The sequence below is a fragment of the Tachypleus tridentatus genome, chromosome 11 (genome assembly GCF_004210375.1).
Source record: "Tachypleus tridentatus isolate NWPU-2018 chromosome 11, ASM421037v1, whole genome shotgun sequence".
Taxonomy (NCBI): Eukaryota; Metazoa; Arthropoda; class Merostomata; order Xiphosura; family Limulidae; genus Tachypleus; species Tachypleus tridentatus.
Genome location: NC_134835.1, coordinates 94,649,037 through 94,666,679, shown reverse-complemented (window position 1 = coordinate 94,666,679; position 17,643 = coordinate 94,649,037). Strand labels below are relative to the sequence as shown.

Sequence of the window (17,643 nt, the reverse complement as noted above, 5' to 3'; positions counted from 1 at the left end):
CAATGAAGGGCCATTTTGAGTTCCACCAGTGTAAAGGGACGATTATAGTCATAGAGACAATTCGCTTGAAAGGAAAGAAGTGATCACTCTGCCCAAGTCTCGATGGCTAAGAAGGTGAAGAAAGAAGCAGAAACACTAGAAACTCGGCATAAGCTTTCACCAAGAGTATCAGCGATGCTCTGGGTATCAGCTACTTCCTGGCCATCAGAGAGCAAGATCGAGAGGGGAACAAAATTATATTGCCCACTAATTTTTCAAGTCTTGTCCCATATGAATTTGGAACTGGTGGTAGAAGATATGCTGGTTGTGAACTTAATCTAAGATTCCTTCTGTCTTTGACGTCTTACTCACCGAGCATGTGCACGGGCCTGCTGGAAAGCAATGCAGTGTAAAAGTGTGGGATACCTATTAAAAGTATCCCAGGCCCAATTTTGAGCCTTCTGTGCCATGTGGCAGGCAGGATTTTATCATGGATAAGGATATAATAGAAAATGTGTCAAGGTTTTAGGAATACATCGAGCAGCTGCTTGTATAATACAGTCAGTTACTGCTGCCACACAGTCGTCTTTTGATGGTTTACAGATGATGGCAGGATCAAGTTCTCTGAGAGCAATGAAAGAGAGCCAAGTTTGCTTGATCCATCTTCCACCTTGGCACATAGTTCAGGTGGCATCGACCATGGCCAGTCTCTATCAAAATTATAGGAAAATGATCACTGCCTTGTGGATTATTGTGAACCTTCCAAGAAAAACAGGAGAGTAGTGAAGGGGAGCAAACTGAGAAATCAATAGCAGTAAAGGACTGACTAGGTGCATGAAAATAAGTAGAAGAACCAGTATTGAAAAAACAAAGGTTGTGATCAGAGAGCATACGCTCTATGGAGCAATCCCCTCCTATCAATATCAGCACTTTCCCAGAGGGGATGATGTCCATTAAAGTTCCCCAGAATTAAAAAGGGAAACGACAACTGTTTAATGAGAGCATCAAGGTCTGATTGATCATAGGTCTCTCCAGGCAAGTGGTAGAGAGAACAAACAGTGATGGTACGACCCAAAGAAACACAGATGGCCATAGCCTCCAAGGGTGTGTCAAGTGACAAAGACAGGGTGGGCACATGCTGATAAACCAATGGTGCCACCCCTCCATGCACTGATCTATCACACAGGCTGTCAAAAAAAGTGCCAAAAGGTTTCAGAAATGTTTCCTGTAAGGAAAGACTTACAGAATGGTAGGAAGCAATCAGTGTTCTGATGCCATCCAGATTAGAATGTAAACCTTGACAGTTCCAATGTATCAAGGTGGCCATTTTTTACTTGTGTAGGTGACTTAGGTGGAGAACTTTTCTGTTTACGACCACATCTTTCTTCCTTACTGGATCAATTGGACAGGTCTTTGCTGTTGGAAGAGGATTCCACCAACTGAGGACATGAACGAATGATTGTTTCACATCTTGGGGTGGGAGAAGAAGATGTATCCGAGGAAATGCCTGAACCCGGAACCAAAGGAAGTGAATCTTGGGATTTGCTGGAATGTATGTAATGAAAAGACATGGGTGTTGAAGTTCATTCATTAACTTTTTTAACCATGGAGGTCAAAAGACTTATCGTTTGGTTTGAGAATGATTCTTTTGGAGACAGAGAGAGATCTGTCTGCATTCCCAGTGTAATAGTGGAACAAAGTGCAGCAACACATGTTCTAGATTAGGTGGTGGACAGCAATTTTTAAGCCTCAGGATAACTAATGGCATGAACTGTTTTCAAATGCTGCACCTCTTTTTCTTCCAACCATTTAGAGCAAGAACAAAAGTAGGATGGGTGAGAGCCATTGCAATTGATGCAATGAGGGTCTGTTTCACACTCATAGGCATCATGGTCCTTGCTACTACAACGAGCACATATCAAGGAACCATGACATGAAGTCTACGAGCGTCCAAACCACTGACACTGGAAACATCAGAGAAGGTTTGGAATGTATGGACATACTCTGCAATTAAGATAACCTGCCTTGATGGTGGCAGGCGGACATGTTGACGTAAATGTCAACATGATGTGAGGATGTGGAAATGAGAACATTGGTTGGCACCATAATTCCATCTTTCCGAATGGATATACGCCTCATTGCAGAAACTCCTTGGGTGGAAAAACCAGTGAGTATCTCCGACTCTGGCATGTTCTTCAAATCCCTCTCAACAATAACTCCTCATGATGAATTCAAAGTAGCATGAGGTGTAACCTCAATAGGTATATCCCCAATTGCCTTTGAATGCAAGAGGAGTTCACTGTGTTGAGATGTGGATGTTTGGAGAGCCAGCAAGTCCCTCTAGTCCCTTCTGAATGAAAAAGGGAGACATTTGCCCTAAAGGTTTGTCTGAAAGTGAATGCAATATAAGAAAATGAGGTGATACAGGTGATACAGATGGTGAGGATTGCTGCTCAGAATCTTCAAGATGTGGTCATTTACCTAGAGACTGTTTTCTCACTATTTTATTATGATTTTTAATTCAAGTATCCATAATAAAGAAAGGGAAATTTCAGCACCCACTAACCCCACCTACTATGGAGCCCTACGAGGGGATGCACTACAATGTCAAACAAGGACACTGCAGCAATGCCAGGGTTTCATGAACACTATACCCATGCAACACTGGTACTTGGTTGACCCAAGCCTGAGTGGACCAGCTGATTGACCCAAGGGTGGCCACCACAAGGCTGCCCGTCTACACGAATTCAAGGCCAAAGTGGTGTGTTAGGGTTGAACCCCTCAACCACCAGGATCCTCTCCTCCCCTTCATGGGTCACCACGCACGACAAACATGTGGGTGGGTGTTGATCCCAGAGGAGGTAAACTGAAAGAAGAAAACCGTCCCCTGGGAGGTCCCCTCGCCATGTCCGGGAATCCACACCGAGGGGCCATTGTTTGGGGGTATTACTATGTCAGTGAAATTGAACAATCTTATTTTAAATTAGGGTAGAAAAATAACAGATAAAATATAAAGTTTTATTTCAGAAAAAAATATTGAAAATGTGTTTAAGAGTTTTGAAAATTTTGAAATTTGTTTTTTGAGACAATAAAAGGTATTTTGAGTCTTAACATGAAAATTACTTTATATACAGACTATTCAAAACAAATATTTAATGTATTCATCAACAAATCTATTTTAGTGTATTAAAAATAGTTTACTAAAAATATTTTTTATATATGAAACTTATAATTTTAACTGAAAGACTGCCAAATTTTGTGTAGATATATATGCACTGTACTGAAAGTTATAAGTATTAAATCTATAGCTTTAAATGAATACAAAGTGGTCATAAGGTTGATTAAATTGACCAAGTGTTGAAAGAGTTGGCAGACAAATGCTATCTAGCTTTCTGGTCTTCATAGATGCCTGTAAGTGATGAAATATTTCAGATAGAAACAAAACAGACCTAATGTTTAGTAATGAACCTACTGAACCAAAATATTAATTTTAAAATACAATAACAGCAACTTTCAAAATTAGCAACTTCTGATTTTTATAATTACAGCATTTCAACTCATTATCCAGTCATCATCAGGTAAGAGTTACATTCAAAAAGACTACATATGCAACATATTGTATTTCAGAGTTAAATAACAATCTTTTCTAAACAACCAAAGTACCGAAATATGTAATCTCATTAATAACATCCATTGTATGATGTTTTTAAAGAAAATATTAATGAAACAATGAAATACACATAGTATTTTTTTTTCTAAATATTTGCAAGTCTTACACTTATTCAACCTAGCAACATAAGTGCTTTTGATACAACTTATGAGTACATTTGCTGTTCTCATAACATTACTCAAAGTTGTGAAATGTGCCATTTTGAAGTAGAGTACAGCTGGATATATATGACAGTGTGATTCTACTTTCGTGATAACAAGTTACATTAAAATAATTCAACTATGCCATTATGAACTGTTTTTCAGATTTTATATATTCCAGTTATTTCCACCACCACCCAGCAATTTTTCATGAGTTGACTAAAAACTAATATGTGCTGTTACTCTAAGTTTGTGGTCTTTACAAATTGTTGAGACAGAAAATAACATTTAAATTAAACAAGACCATAACATTTTAACTCATGCACAACAAAGTACATGAATTGTTTTTTTTTTAAATTTTAGCACTCAATAATACATAAATAATAATAATTCTAAATTCATACATATCAGAAGGAAGAAAATTTTCAGGATCTACTACAACTTTGCAGTCCAAACCAGTAGTCTTACGATACTCTTCAACAGCAGCTACCACACTGCTTTGGACTAGTTTAATATCTTGCTGACGACACCGAATGCCAACTTCTCTTTCCAACATCTGGAATAATGCCTACAGATAATACCAAGTTTAATAAAGAATGTAATTCAAATATAAATATCTAGGGTAAATAAAATATTTACAATACATGTGAAAATTAAGTTTTTTCTGTACTTTATATGCAAGTTTGGAAAACAAAATTAACAAATGAGAAAAATACGGACTTGGTTTATTTGCTGGCTATCCAGACACTCTGTTGATGATTTTTTTAAAGAATGTTCTGCATATGTGGTTGTATTATTATTAATATTAAGTTTTCAGCCTTTTTTTCTTCCATGTCAAGAAAAAAAATTTTTAAATAGTTTAACTTGCTTCATACAACAATCAATGGTTCCAAACCAATAACATTCTTACATGAAAGTCAATTGTTTTGCATAATGTTGTTCTTTCAACAATGATATAAGCAACAAAAGAATCACCTTTATAAACCTCTAGCTTTTAATTTACTAATTTTGACAATGGACATTAGCATGGCGGCTTCACTACTTTGCAACACCCTTGAACTATATATAGTTATTAATAGTAACTGCCCCTGTGGATAAATGTACTGATTCATGTGATGTAGATTACAGTAAACTTACAACTGTAAAAGGCTGCTCTACAAACCATACATACAAATACTGTAATGCTACTTGATTTAATGACTCAGGATAATCTGGTTGTTAAACAAAATTAGTTAATTTCCACACTTCATGATTTATACATGATAATCAAAGAAATACTTCCCTAAAAGGAATGAAAGTCACAAATATAAAAGTCCTAATCTGATCCTGTGCAATGAGGGGAACAGCTGAACAGTGTATGCACATCATGTCACATAGAGGTCAGAATTCCAACATCTTAACTTGGCAAATGGTTGTATTTTAATCTGCCATTGCCTGCTTGTACATACTACATGATTTGTAAATATATTAATATTTATTCTTGTCCTCATTGAGTTTGTACTACACTTGAAAATAAGAATTTATTTTTTAAAAAAACAGAAGATTTATTTGCGATATTTCATTGCACTAACAGTAAAGGAAAACACTTTGGCTTATGTAAATTTACTGTACATATATTTTACGGTTAGTTAGTGCTAAACAAAAAGTAGTCTGATGTAAAGACACTTTACCTTCTATTTACACCTAAAGTTACAGATTACTGTTGTTTTCATCATACATGTCCATTCATTAAACAATATTTAAGTGGTTATAAATGTTAGTTAATTGGTTCTCCTACAGTACAAATGTTCTGCACACTTTCATATGAGCTAGGCATTTAACCCTAGAATAACACCACTTTTAAACCCTCTATGTACATTACCAAGTTGCATTTGAAAGTTAATTGAAGAACTTTACTATCAAAGTATTTTAATAAAATTACAATCATCAAGTGTATTATAATTCAAAATTTTATATTACCTAAGTTTTATTCTTTAGTTAACTAAAGTATAAAAGTAAAATCTAAATACATTATAACTATATCAAACTAATATGTATAAGGCAAGAAAAAACAGTCAAGCACTAAGGACACTTCTCAAAACAATAGATTAAGTTTTGTATCAATTTCTTTTGTAAAACATGCATTGCTTATTTTCTTACAATTTATGCCTAGTTTATGATATACATTGGAAAACAACTATTGCATTAAACCAAAACAAGCAAACCTAGACTATATTTTCCCACCTGAATAATCAGCTTTCGAATAATTTCCTTATACTGATTCTGGTTCCTTGTTAACTCTCCTAAACATTTTCTGGCTTCATCCAAAACAGTCTAAAATTTAAAATAAAGAATATTAAATACATAACTGTGTGGTTATTCGTTACTGTGAAAGAATTTCAAAAATTGAAGCACTCATAAAAAAAACTATACAAGGCAATAACTCCAGTTGTTGACACAGTGTTATAAATCAGATCTTTAAATTGAGGCATGTCAAAGAGATCAAAATTACTCTGGACACGTTAGTTTTTGCATCTTGGGTAATACAAGTGGAGTACCTCTACTGATTGGAGGGAAAAACAGTCTTCCTTGCTTACTGTGAATCTGAATGCTGTTAAAATAGTAAACCATCTTTATTAGTAAAATCTAATCCTATAATTCACATATATGCTAACTTCTGATAAATGGCTCTGTTTATTCCAATTTCTTAAGCTACTACTGCTGTGCTATTGTACACAATAATTTTGTATTATTTCATGCCTTTATCTTGCATTCAATTTTTCTTATATTAAGTAACCATACCCTCAGGAATTAACCACTGCTAAACTATTATAATTCATTCATGCAAAAGTTGACTAATGGTGTAACAATCAGATTAGCCAAAAATTAGCCTTTAGAGCCAAAGAACCATACATTCAATAATAATTTTCCATAGCAGATCATAACTAATTACAGTTACTTTTTATGGATACATTGTTTTTATAATTTTGTTATATCCTTGTTTCTGAGCCTTGTTACAAGAAAACCAAAGTTTATGTAGTACATTAAACATAATTATAAACTATAAATCTCCAAACCAAACCAAGCTAAGTTTCTAATAGATCATTAAAGGTTCAAAACAATCTTTGAATTTATTTTATCTGCATAAAATTTAGACCGTGGACTTTTCACTTGTTTCTTTAATACAAACTTATCCTGGACTGTAAAATATATAGAAACAGAAAAAAAAATTTTTTAAATCCAAAAATCAATCAACCTGCAATGCTCTTATTTATATATACTTATTGAAAAATAAAGAAAATGTCAATTATGGAAGATAATCAATGATCAATCAGTTCTGGTGAACCAATTATTGATCTTAACATATCAATGAAGCCCAACACTAAAGATGATCTCATTTTCATCACCAAAAACCCAGATATGGCTATGCACACTTCCATTTGCAATAGAACAACTCCTTAAAACTAGTTTTTCTCTCCACAAAGCTCTCCACAGTCCATTAATTACTCTCTACTTGAAATTTCATGTATCATGTACAAGCTGAAGTACCTGCTTTTGTCCAGATTATGAACTTAAAAAAAATTCATTATCACACTAAAAGTTTTGCATACACTTTGAAAACTCACTGTATATGTACTTAAAATATGATAAATGGTCATGGTGACTTCGTAGTAAGAGGTAGCAGCCAAAGAGTGGCAACAGGGATGCTTTCTGCTTTCCACTTTCAACATCCAGATCTTAATGTCCTTCACAATGTTTCAAGTGATTAATTGACAGCTATCAGTTGCAGAAGTGTCTTGCAAGCCAAAATTGAAACATCACTGGTTAAAGTAGAAAGTGGGTACAACTCAAGAAACAGCTTTTTGTATCAGCTGTTAGAGTAGAAATTTCAGCCAAGTTCATGTGGTATTGCAATAGTAGGAGCCATTTTTTTTCATTTTATTCTTCCACAGAAAGCATACGCACACTAAGATATACGAGACATCTGTATGCTCTTCCCCTACATTTTGGATATGTTGCATTATAGAAAATTTAATGTTTTTTGTGTAAAAACAGGACCCCATCTATTAATGTAGTTAATATTAACTTACAAAGATAATAAATGCTTGATAACAGCAATAAGTGGAAATGGATGGAGGTTGTTAACCCCCATTAATATGCCCTTTATTCTAAACTATTATCCCAAAAACATTTGTTGAGATCAGCCTAGCAACCTAGAAGTAAATAGATAATAAAGATATATATATAAAACTGAACAACAAGGAAATAAACAGCCATAGCCATGTTCCTGAAAGTGAATGTTCTTTGTTTACTTGATTCAAATCAACCATATAACAGAAAAAAAAAAGTTAGTTTAAACATCATAAATGATCATAGCACTATGTATGCCTTTATCCAAAATGTTAATATTAGTTTGACCTTTACATGACTATTCTTAAAATGTTTATATTTGGTACAAAATAAATTCCTGTTTTCTCCAGTAGTAAGCCATTCTGTCCTGTATATTGAGGCCTACAATGTATTTTCTATGAACATCTAATTATAAACTAAGTATTTGTATTAAAGTTTACAAATAAACTTCATGCATTAGCTGCAAATTAAATAGCACAAAGATTAGAAGAAATACAAACTTTAGGTTAAAAACAAACTATTTTATAAAAATAGGTCTTATTTTTAAACATTACTTCAGAAAACTTTAATAGTTTGAAAATGATTCCAATATTTCAGATATGAAACAATTTATGTAATTTTTTCATCTTGCTATTGTAGTTGATAGAATAATTTAAAATTTTAGATAAAAAAAATTCAATTTTTTATACTAAAAATTATTAAACTGCACATTATACAAGAAATTTTTGAAAATGCAGCAAACTATATAAAAAATGATAAATAAAATAAAACAAATACTACCAAATGTTTCATTAACTCCTTCACAATGGACTTAGTTTAATATACACAAATTTGTGTACATATTTGCACGTTAAGTATCTGCACTACAACTTTTGATACAGCATTATCTTTCATAAAAGTTTGACTTTTAGTAAACATTCCAATTCTTTTGTACATATTAATTTTTTATTTAAATATTTTTTACTAACTATTAGTTTGTGAAAATAAAGACTGTTTTCATTATTAGTCTGAGTGCAAAGTGATTTCATGTTAATGATCAAAAATCTATTCTTCATCCCAAAAATCTGATATTTATGTAATCTCTAAAACCTCCAAAATACATGTAAAATGTTTGTTTTCAATAATACTTCATATTTTATTTTCTATACCATAACTATGTGGGGTCTGTCACTTGACCAACCTCATAACCATCATAAAAAAACTACGAAATAAAATGCTTTTTTCATGCTAGAGTTACTAGATATTATAAGATGAAAATAAAAATGTTTAGTCCAAGTAGCTTAAGTCTCATAATGCTATATATATATATATTTATTATGTTGAACTTCCAGTCATGCCTAGCTAACATTACAGAACTTGCATTAATGCAGAGCACATGCACTCAACATTACATATCCACTAACAAAATTTACCTTTAGTCCTCCTCTTCTTGGCTGTCTTTTGGTCACATTTCAATTTTAACATATTATATATGTATATAAATTATTGCTGTTTAAAAAAAAATTAATAAACAATAAACAATAAATCAAGTAGTAAAGCTAACATTCATCTCTTCTGGCTAAGACCTTTGAACTCAGTTGCTAAGCCTTTTAAAATTTCACACATGGATAATATCAAAAAATATTTTTCAGGTTTTTTTTTTATATATATACAACTGAATATCCAAAAAATCATAAATAACTATATTGATACCACAGAATTACACTAATTTATTAAGCTCAGTAACTAAAGACACAATCTACCTCAATAAAATCTTGGATTATGAAGAATGATGTAGCCTTTTCACATACCAAAATGGCTGACAAAACCACTAGGGGTATATTCTAAACTGTCAATTGGTTATTCAGTTGTCATATATTGAAATAAGTGTATGTAAAGGACCATTTCAAAAAATGGAAAGAGGTGAGCAGGGCTGCTGTGTTTGATTTAGTACATAAACTAAACAAAATAAAAATATACAAAGTTGTTATTTTAAATTCTAATTTGTTAATATTGGTAATTTGAGTTCTTAATTTGTACAAACCTATACTTAGTATTTTCATATCACAAACATCTAATTTTAAACAGTACTGCACTCAACATAACACGTGGCTCACTAAAATCTATATTTAGGTGTGTTTTGATATTTACTTTTAAATTAAGAAATTAACTCATATATAATATTAAAGTTTGAATTATAATCTGCATTTCATTCCAAACTTACTGATAAATTCATGAAATAGTAGTTTAATGAAATTTTGAAAACAAGTCAACAAACGTGATAACAAGAGTTGTAAAAGAGTTAGAGAGGTCAATATCTGCAGGCAGATGCAACATGTCTCTGCTACACAAGTCCAACATGGCCAATTCTCACTTCAGAAAAATTGTAATAACCAAAAAAATCTAAATTACTCCCTGAAACCTGCAAAAACATACAAGAAACCCCATGTGAGTTGGTTGACATACACACAAATAGTTCATAAAATCTCAAACTGTGCTTTCCTCACAGAAAAAATTTGCAAAAGACAAAAATTTCAAGACTGTCTACACCATTGTTCAGAACATGTAAAAAATCATGTTTGTACTAAATCCCACATAAATTGGTCAAAATATGGCTAGAAATTGACCAAAACCTCTAAAAGTAGGGGTTTATTTAACAATAAACAAGGAGTCAAAGTGCTGACTGCTTCAAAAGCAAAATGATTTTCATGTTAGGATTAGAAAAACTTTTCCCATGAAAAAATTTCAATTGTCATTTGCATAATCTCTAAAACTTACTAAATTTCACTTTTTTCAATGAAACTTTATATTTTATGTTATTTTTGTTACCCTAACTCTATACCAACTTTCTAACCAACAAATAAACAATTCAAAATAAATCTAAATTACCCTTTTTTCTTCCTAGAAGGTTTGGTTTGAATTTTGTGCAAAGCTACATGAGGGCTATCTGCACTAGCCATCCCTAATTAGCAATGTAAGCCTAAAGGGAAGGCAGCTAGACATTACCATCCACTTCCAACTTTTGGGCTACTCTTTTACCAACAAATAGTGGAATTGACTGCAACATTATAGCATCCCCACAGTAAAAGAGTGAGCATGTTTGGTGTGATGGGGATTCAAACCCACAATCTCAGATTGCAAGTGGAGTGTCTTAACCACCTAGCCATGCCAGGCCCTTCCTAGAAGGACTTCATATTATAACATGAAACTACATTTGATTATCCTAAATAGGTTTAAACTCATAACAGTATACACCTGTTTGTACTTAAATTTTGTTTTACTGGCCTTTGAATCATGTCCAATTGGTATTTGTGCCATATAAGTTGTAAATTACTTAGTGAACATATAGTTCACATTACCCTATGTAATTACATAATGTGCAAGTTATTTGAAACCTGCAAACAAGCATACCTGGTGAAGGCATTTTATCATTATTCTTTGTTTTACCCAATCTAACCTAAAAAAATAAATATTTACATTTCAGTTAATTTCATAGTAATAAAGAAAAACATTAATAAAGAACTTATCCGTGTCACTTATTTTGCTGTCAATGGCACTTAATACTTTTCTATTCTAATAGTGCTACTCCACTAAAAAATTTATTTAATTAAATAATGGAGCAAAAAACACAGAATCATAACAATAAAGCAGATAATGTCCTGTAACTCAGTTTTTCTTGTCTTCTAATTGATAAAAGTTGTTAAAAAAAATAAACCTTGTGATACATACAGATAAACATGCCCAAAGCAAAAGTAGTAATGAATATTTACTGCAGATATTTCTTTTGATTTCTTATTGTAACAAAATTAGGTGTTTACTTTCTTGTTGTTTTAGCATTTTCAAAATAACTGGCTTTTCTGTTTTATATTGATCAATAATCCAATTTTTTAACCATGTTTTATAGTTGTTTCTAGGTTAGGTTCCTATAAAATGCACGAAGCATCAATCTATATTTTTAGCTAAAATTATACTAAAAAATTCATTTTTAACTTTTAAATATTAACTATTCATAATTAATTATAAAGTCTAAAAGTCATCAAAGTACATAACCTGATAAGTAATTTTTCTGAAACTTAAAACAGAAATAGGTTAACATAAATGTGTATTAAGGAATTACAGAAATATTATTGTCAAATATAAATATCCTGTTATAAGATCAATAAATAAATCAATTGAATAACTGCTGCCTATTCTAACTATATTTTATAAGTGTATCTTGAAAAAAATGAAATATATAGCCACCAATCACATGCCATTTTTACATATTCTCTTAATTTTTTAATAATTAATTAAACATGAAAAAATTATTCAGCAAAATTTCCATCTGTATGATAGTAGATTACTATTAGTTAATATTAATGCTGCTTTTGGTCATTTGCTGAAAGACTTAATAGACATTATTACTTTACAGCAATGTTTGATCAGATTTTGATACAAGAGACAAATATGATGTCTCTTACTATTCTATCTTAATAATAATAATCAATATAGCTAATGATTTGCCATACTTGTTCATTTCTATCCAGATTTATCACCAGTAACATAAAATTCATAAACATAAGTCCATAAACAAATGAGTCATTCCTAGTTTTTTCATCCTACAGTACTTGAGAAATTAAGTACTAACCTTTATATGATCCTCTCTGGCTTTCAGCACTTTCAGCCTAGCTTGATTCAACATGTTAGAACTCTGACTAATAGAAAGAAAATTATCAAAATATTTTTTATTTCCACATTTTTACAGTTGGGAAAACAATCATAATATACTCTAGTTCAATGTATTATACATGTAACTGACTTCTAGAGAAACAATCACAAAAACTAACCCACTTTGGTAACACAACTCTTGTAAAATGTATATCTAGTATGTTCAATATAACCTCTTTAATACCATTGTAAGTTTGTATTTCAAAATTATGTGCAAAATACCAAAGTATGTGACGCCACAAAATAATTAATGAAATAAAAGATACTTATGAATCATAAGAACATTCACAATAATGTTTAATAAATCCAATTTGTTTCAACAATTTAGAATTATTTTACTTACACTATTAAACTTTCATTATACCTCATCATTAACTAAGAAAAAGTTTCCAAACAATGAATTACACACAATTTCACATTTTATCAGCCAATTTGTTGAAATTCTTGCTATTATAGACTGGATTTCCCACAAGCAAGTCATTAGTTATCCAAATAAATTACATAAGATTTGTATACTAATGGTTATATAAAAATTTAATTTACCTACATTAAGAATAAAATTATTTATACTTTCCCCTGTTTCCAAGTTTACATAACACTATAAAATTCCCAAAAGTACAAAATCATGATGGTTTTAAAGTATGTATAAATATTAAATTTTTATACATGATAGCTTTCAAAATGACACCTGTGCATGTCAAAAATGACACTAATTTTGATTCTTAATGTACTCGTGAAACAATTAATGGCATAAACATGAAATCATCTTGAGATCATAAACATATGTTCAAGCTTACATTTTTTTCTGGAGTTCTACTTGTTTTTCTTTCTTCTCATAGTATTCCATTATCTTTACTCGTTGTTCTTGAACAAGACGGCCCTTTTCAATGTTAAATTCTTCCTCTGCCTACAGGGAATGAAACTAGACAATGTAATGAACCTTGTACAGTATTATGTTGTTATATTTCTAAAAAGATACAATGATAACTGTAATTTAACTGGACTGGAAAATATATCTATACTTTTCATTTTTCAGAAGATTTATTTGCAGGTGAATAAAACACTGATATTCATTTTAAAAACATAAATCCATGTATATTTTCCATACAAAGTAAATCTACTGCTTTGTACATGACTAATTTTTGGAACCAAGGTAATTTAATCTAACAAGTTTTAAAGTTATTAATTGGTATTCTTTTTTGTATATAATGCAAAGTGATGTTCAAAAGTTAAATTACAATTTTTTCTTCAAATACGTATGCACAGCTTGGCTAATTCATACCTTTCGCTGCTGTAAGTCTAAAAACATTTACTTGACAAGTAATATTTCTTATGAAGCAAACACTTAAAATCCAATAAACATTGGAAAAACATTTTGTTAAGCAGCCAAAAAACAGAGTATTAAATCTCAGAAAATGTATGAAGCCACATGGTAGTCAAAATTACACAGTGGAAAACATTCTCACAGAACAGACGACTTGATGGCACAATCAGTGAAAAGTTAAGAAACCCAAATGTTATAACAAATGGAAAAATCTATTGAAGCCCATCTTTATTTCAAAAGCACTGCTCGAAGAAATTTCATAATTAGCAACTTCTTAGAAACTGAGAAGAAAACATTTACAAACAAGAACTGTGCAAAATATTCCAAAAGAGAAATGATAATGGGAGGGGAAAGGCTTGTTGCATAGAATACTATTTGTATCAAAGACATCTCTCTTATTAGCACTCTGAGTCAAGAATCAGTAGTTCAAACAACTTGAAACTGAAAATTCCTAAGACAGTAAAATAAGAAATATGCTGTATCATATGCGAGAGATAAGCTATGACAGCCATAAAAGTGAGAAAATGTCTTTCCAGCTCTTGGTAAAAGCAATAACCTCAAAGTTAACAAAGGAATGTCATTAGAGCATAGAGGTGTAGAAGAAATCATAGAAAGAGCCTAGCCCTATTTTGATGAAAAATTCAGAATTATTAGTATCTAAAAAATAACCTTCACAAAGAGAAAAACTTTGATGCTGGTAGCAGTAATGGGAATGATATACACAAATCTAAAAAAAAAATTTTTTAAAGTTTAAAACGAGTCTGTCAGAATTAGTTGAATGGAAAAAAGGACAGTTTCAACACCTTCAACAGAAAGCCAGTAAAGAGAAAACCAAGCCTGAACATTGAAAATAATGAAAAGTTTGGCAGAAATAAACTATTAGAACAGTAACAAGCTGAAAAAGTGGGTAATTTGAATACTGTTACTCAAGGATCATACTTACAAGTATATGAAAAGCAAATTAAAAACCTTCCAAGTTCTGTGTTAAGCAAGAAGTTGTTGTTGTATTTTTTCACTTAATCAAAAAAGGGTAATGGGATGCATCTGCTATGACAAATGTTCCAGAAGCTCATAAAACACATAAAAAAACACAAATTTCACCAAATACTCTATGAAAAGAAATAAAACAAATTTGCAAATAATTGCAAAAAATTTTTCCAATGCTGAAGGAATGTCCTTGTGTTAATTAAAAAATATATCAATGTTTTAACATTTCTATATCAAAATCAAGTATATAAATCAACTATACGGCAAAAGAAACACCATGAAAAATCGAACATTACATTGCTGAAGATTCAATCCAAAATGTATTTAACCTTATATAGAACAATAAAAGACAAAAACACAAAAGTAATTAAACATGTCTCAAACCTAAAACAAATGAAAGAAATAAAAAAAAATAAACCATTATATAAAGTCAAAACAATCAAAACTTTCACATGTTTTAAACAGTTTGAATTCCTTAACATGACATCTTAGATCACCAGTATGTTTGAGCTTACACTGTTTTTTTGCTAAAATACAGTAAACAAACTTACATCCTTGCAACTTCTGAAATGTTTTCAAAAATGTTTTACAAAAAAACAAGACAATACATTAAACTGAATCAATCATAAAAACACTCTTAATATTAAAAATAAAGTTGCATGTAAAACAAAAAAGAATAGAGCACAAATTAACTTGTGCTAAAAAAACAACAAAGAAACATGGTATCAAAGGTAAAATAGGTACAGATTAAAGTGCATTGTTCCACAACTCACACTGAAAAATCTCCTCTTAATCGAATGTCATAAAAGGTGGCAACCTAGAATGTGATATGACATTTTTCTCATGCAATAAGAAAGTATTGTTCCATTAAACAAAAGACCAAAAATCTATTATATACTACTGTACCTTTGCATCTATCTCTTCTGCCTTCTCATTTGCTTCCTGTTCGATGAAAGCCATCATATGCTTTATCTGGATAAACAAATACACACTTACATACATGAATAACTCTAACTTCCTAAGCACTACACAATCAACCAACAAAATCTATGTTCTTAAAACACATCCTTTTTGAAATGTTTGTTATTCAACATATCACAGATTTTTGCATCAAAACTAGAATTACAATGACACTAGTGTTACACATTAAATGTTTCTATAGCATCTAGTTACCAAAACAGGAATGGTCATAATCATGTGTCACACATAAGCAAATCAACTTCCACTTCCCTTCTGTTTAATATATCACATGATTGGTCCTATACACCTGTTTTAGACAATATACCATTTAGAATCTAATGTATCAAACAAGTTAACATGTATATCATGTTTCAACAAGAAACATTTTTTACACAGTTACTACAAATATATTTACATGTATATAAAGATTCATCATGACAAAATGATATATGTGCTGTTAAAGATGTACAAACCATATAACATATTATAAAGGTTAAATAAAACAAACAAATGCTATACTATAATTAAGAAAAATAAACAGATTTGGTTTCAGAAAAAAGGATTAGAAAATCCCAAAAGGCTTATATACAGCTGGCTGAAAACATTAAAACTAACAGCAAGGTTTTTTTCAAAATATACTAATGGTAAAAAATGTTAAAATGGGACCTGAACCTTTAAAGAATTCTAATGGTAAAAGTGTTAAATACTGAAATGGTTCAGTGTTGAAACATTTCCTTCTATGTTATTACGAGATAAAATACTTGCAATATTCTTGACCCCAAGTATTTGCTAATGTTAACATTTTACTAATCTAATAATGTATTTCTGGTAGATATTCACCTCCTCACATAGAATAGCTGTGTTCCTCCACACATCTGTGTATGACATTTGCAGACCACTAGCTTTGACTTAAATCCCTCCAAATTTACATGTTTAACAAGTTGTGCTGGTGCATAATGACATTAACATGCAGCAATAGCCCTCCACCAATAACTGACATAATTTTCATTCTCAATAACTACCATTAAGTACTTGAAATAGCCTCATTCTTAGATGAGGCAAGAAGAAATAACACCATAATAGAGGAAACCAGGTAGGAATATGTGAGGTAAGCATCCGTTAGGAATACATTTTCAGAATAACTAGAATCCCACATTAAATTGGTGGAGAGACCAGTGTAAATGCTAAACTTAGATGAGCTACCTTCAGGAAATGTCTGAAAAGAAAGCCCTTGAAGTGTGACACTCGAAAGTAAGAGCTCCATAGAGGTACATTTGTCACAGACCACCTCGTCTCACCCAAAAAATGCTCTTCACCAGGAACTGGAAGGTGGAAAGGGTCTCCTGTGTTCCCTTAAAAGAAAGGAGGGAGACTTTTGTTAAAGAGATTCAAAAAGGTGCCCATATCATCATCAAACATCAACCAGAAAGGTCTCATTAGAGACAATGTGTAGTAGATGACCACAACTCCCTATTTTTGAAAGCCAGTAAGCATAAACCAAAAAAGTAGGCAGATCTTCCCTGGTACCAGCTTTTTCAATGATAAGCCATAAAAATGGTACAATCTGGATCAGGCAATTGAGTATTATTGTTCATAACACAAACATTTATAGTTGTCTTATTTATAGTGGCTCAGAACTAGTAAGTGGTAAGGACTCCCATACTGCACTAGAAGAAAAATGAATTGGAGTACCCAGAGGAATATCCAAGACAATGCAATGGGTGATCATGAAACCCTATTCATAATGTTGATGGCAAACAAATAACATTAATGAAACACACAGTCCA

At 31.5% G+C, this 17,643-nt stretch overlaps 1 protein-coding gene across 2 annotated transcripts in view; it reads right to left on the bottom strand.

The window, feature by feature from the left end:
• Window positions 1-17,643, bottom strand: part of Vha26 (V-type proton ATPase subunit Vha26) — a 45,819-nt gene that overhangs the window by 17,832 nt on the left and 10,344 nt on the right. For both annotated transcript variants that reach the window (XM_076468722.1, XM_076468721.1), the window contains exons 2-6: window positions 15,803-15,868; window positions 13,383-13,492; window positions 12,506-12,572; window positions 6,013-6,102; window positions 4,194-4,357 (exon numbers count right to left, since the gene is read on the bottom strand). In XM_076468722.1, the coding sequence (XP_076324837.1) occupies window positions 4,194-4,357; window positions 6,013-6,102; window positions 12,506-12,572; window positions 13,383-13,492; window positions 15,803-15,868 (497 nt within the window). The remainder of the gene's footprint in view (window positions 1-4,193; window positions 4,358-6,012; window positions 6,103-12,505; window positions 12,573-13,382; window positions 13,493-15,802; window positions 15,869-17,643) is intronic.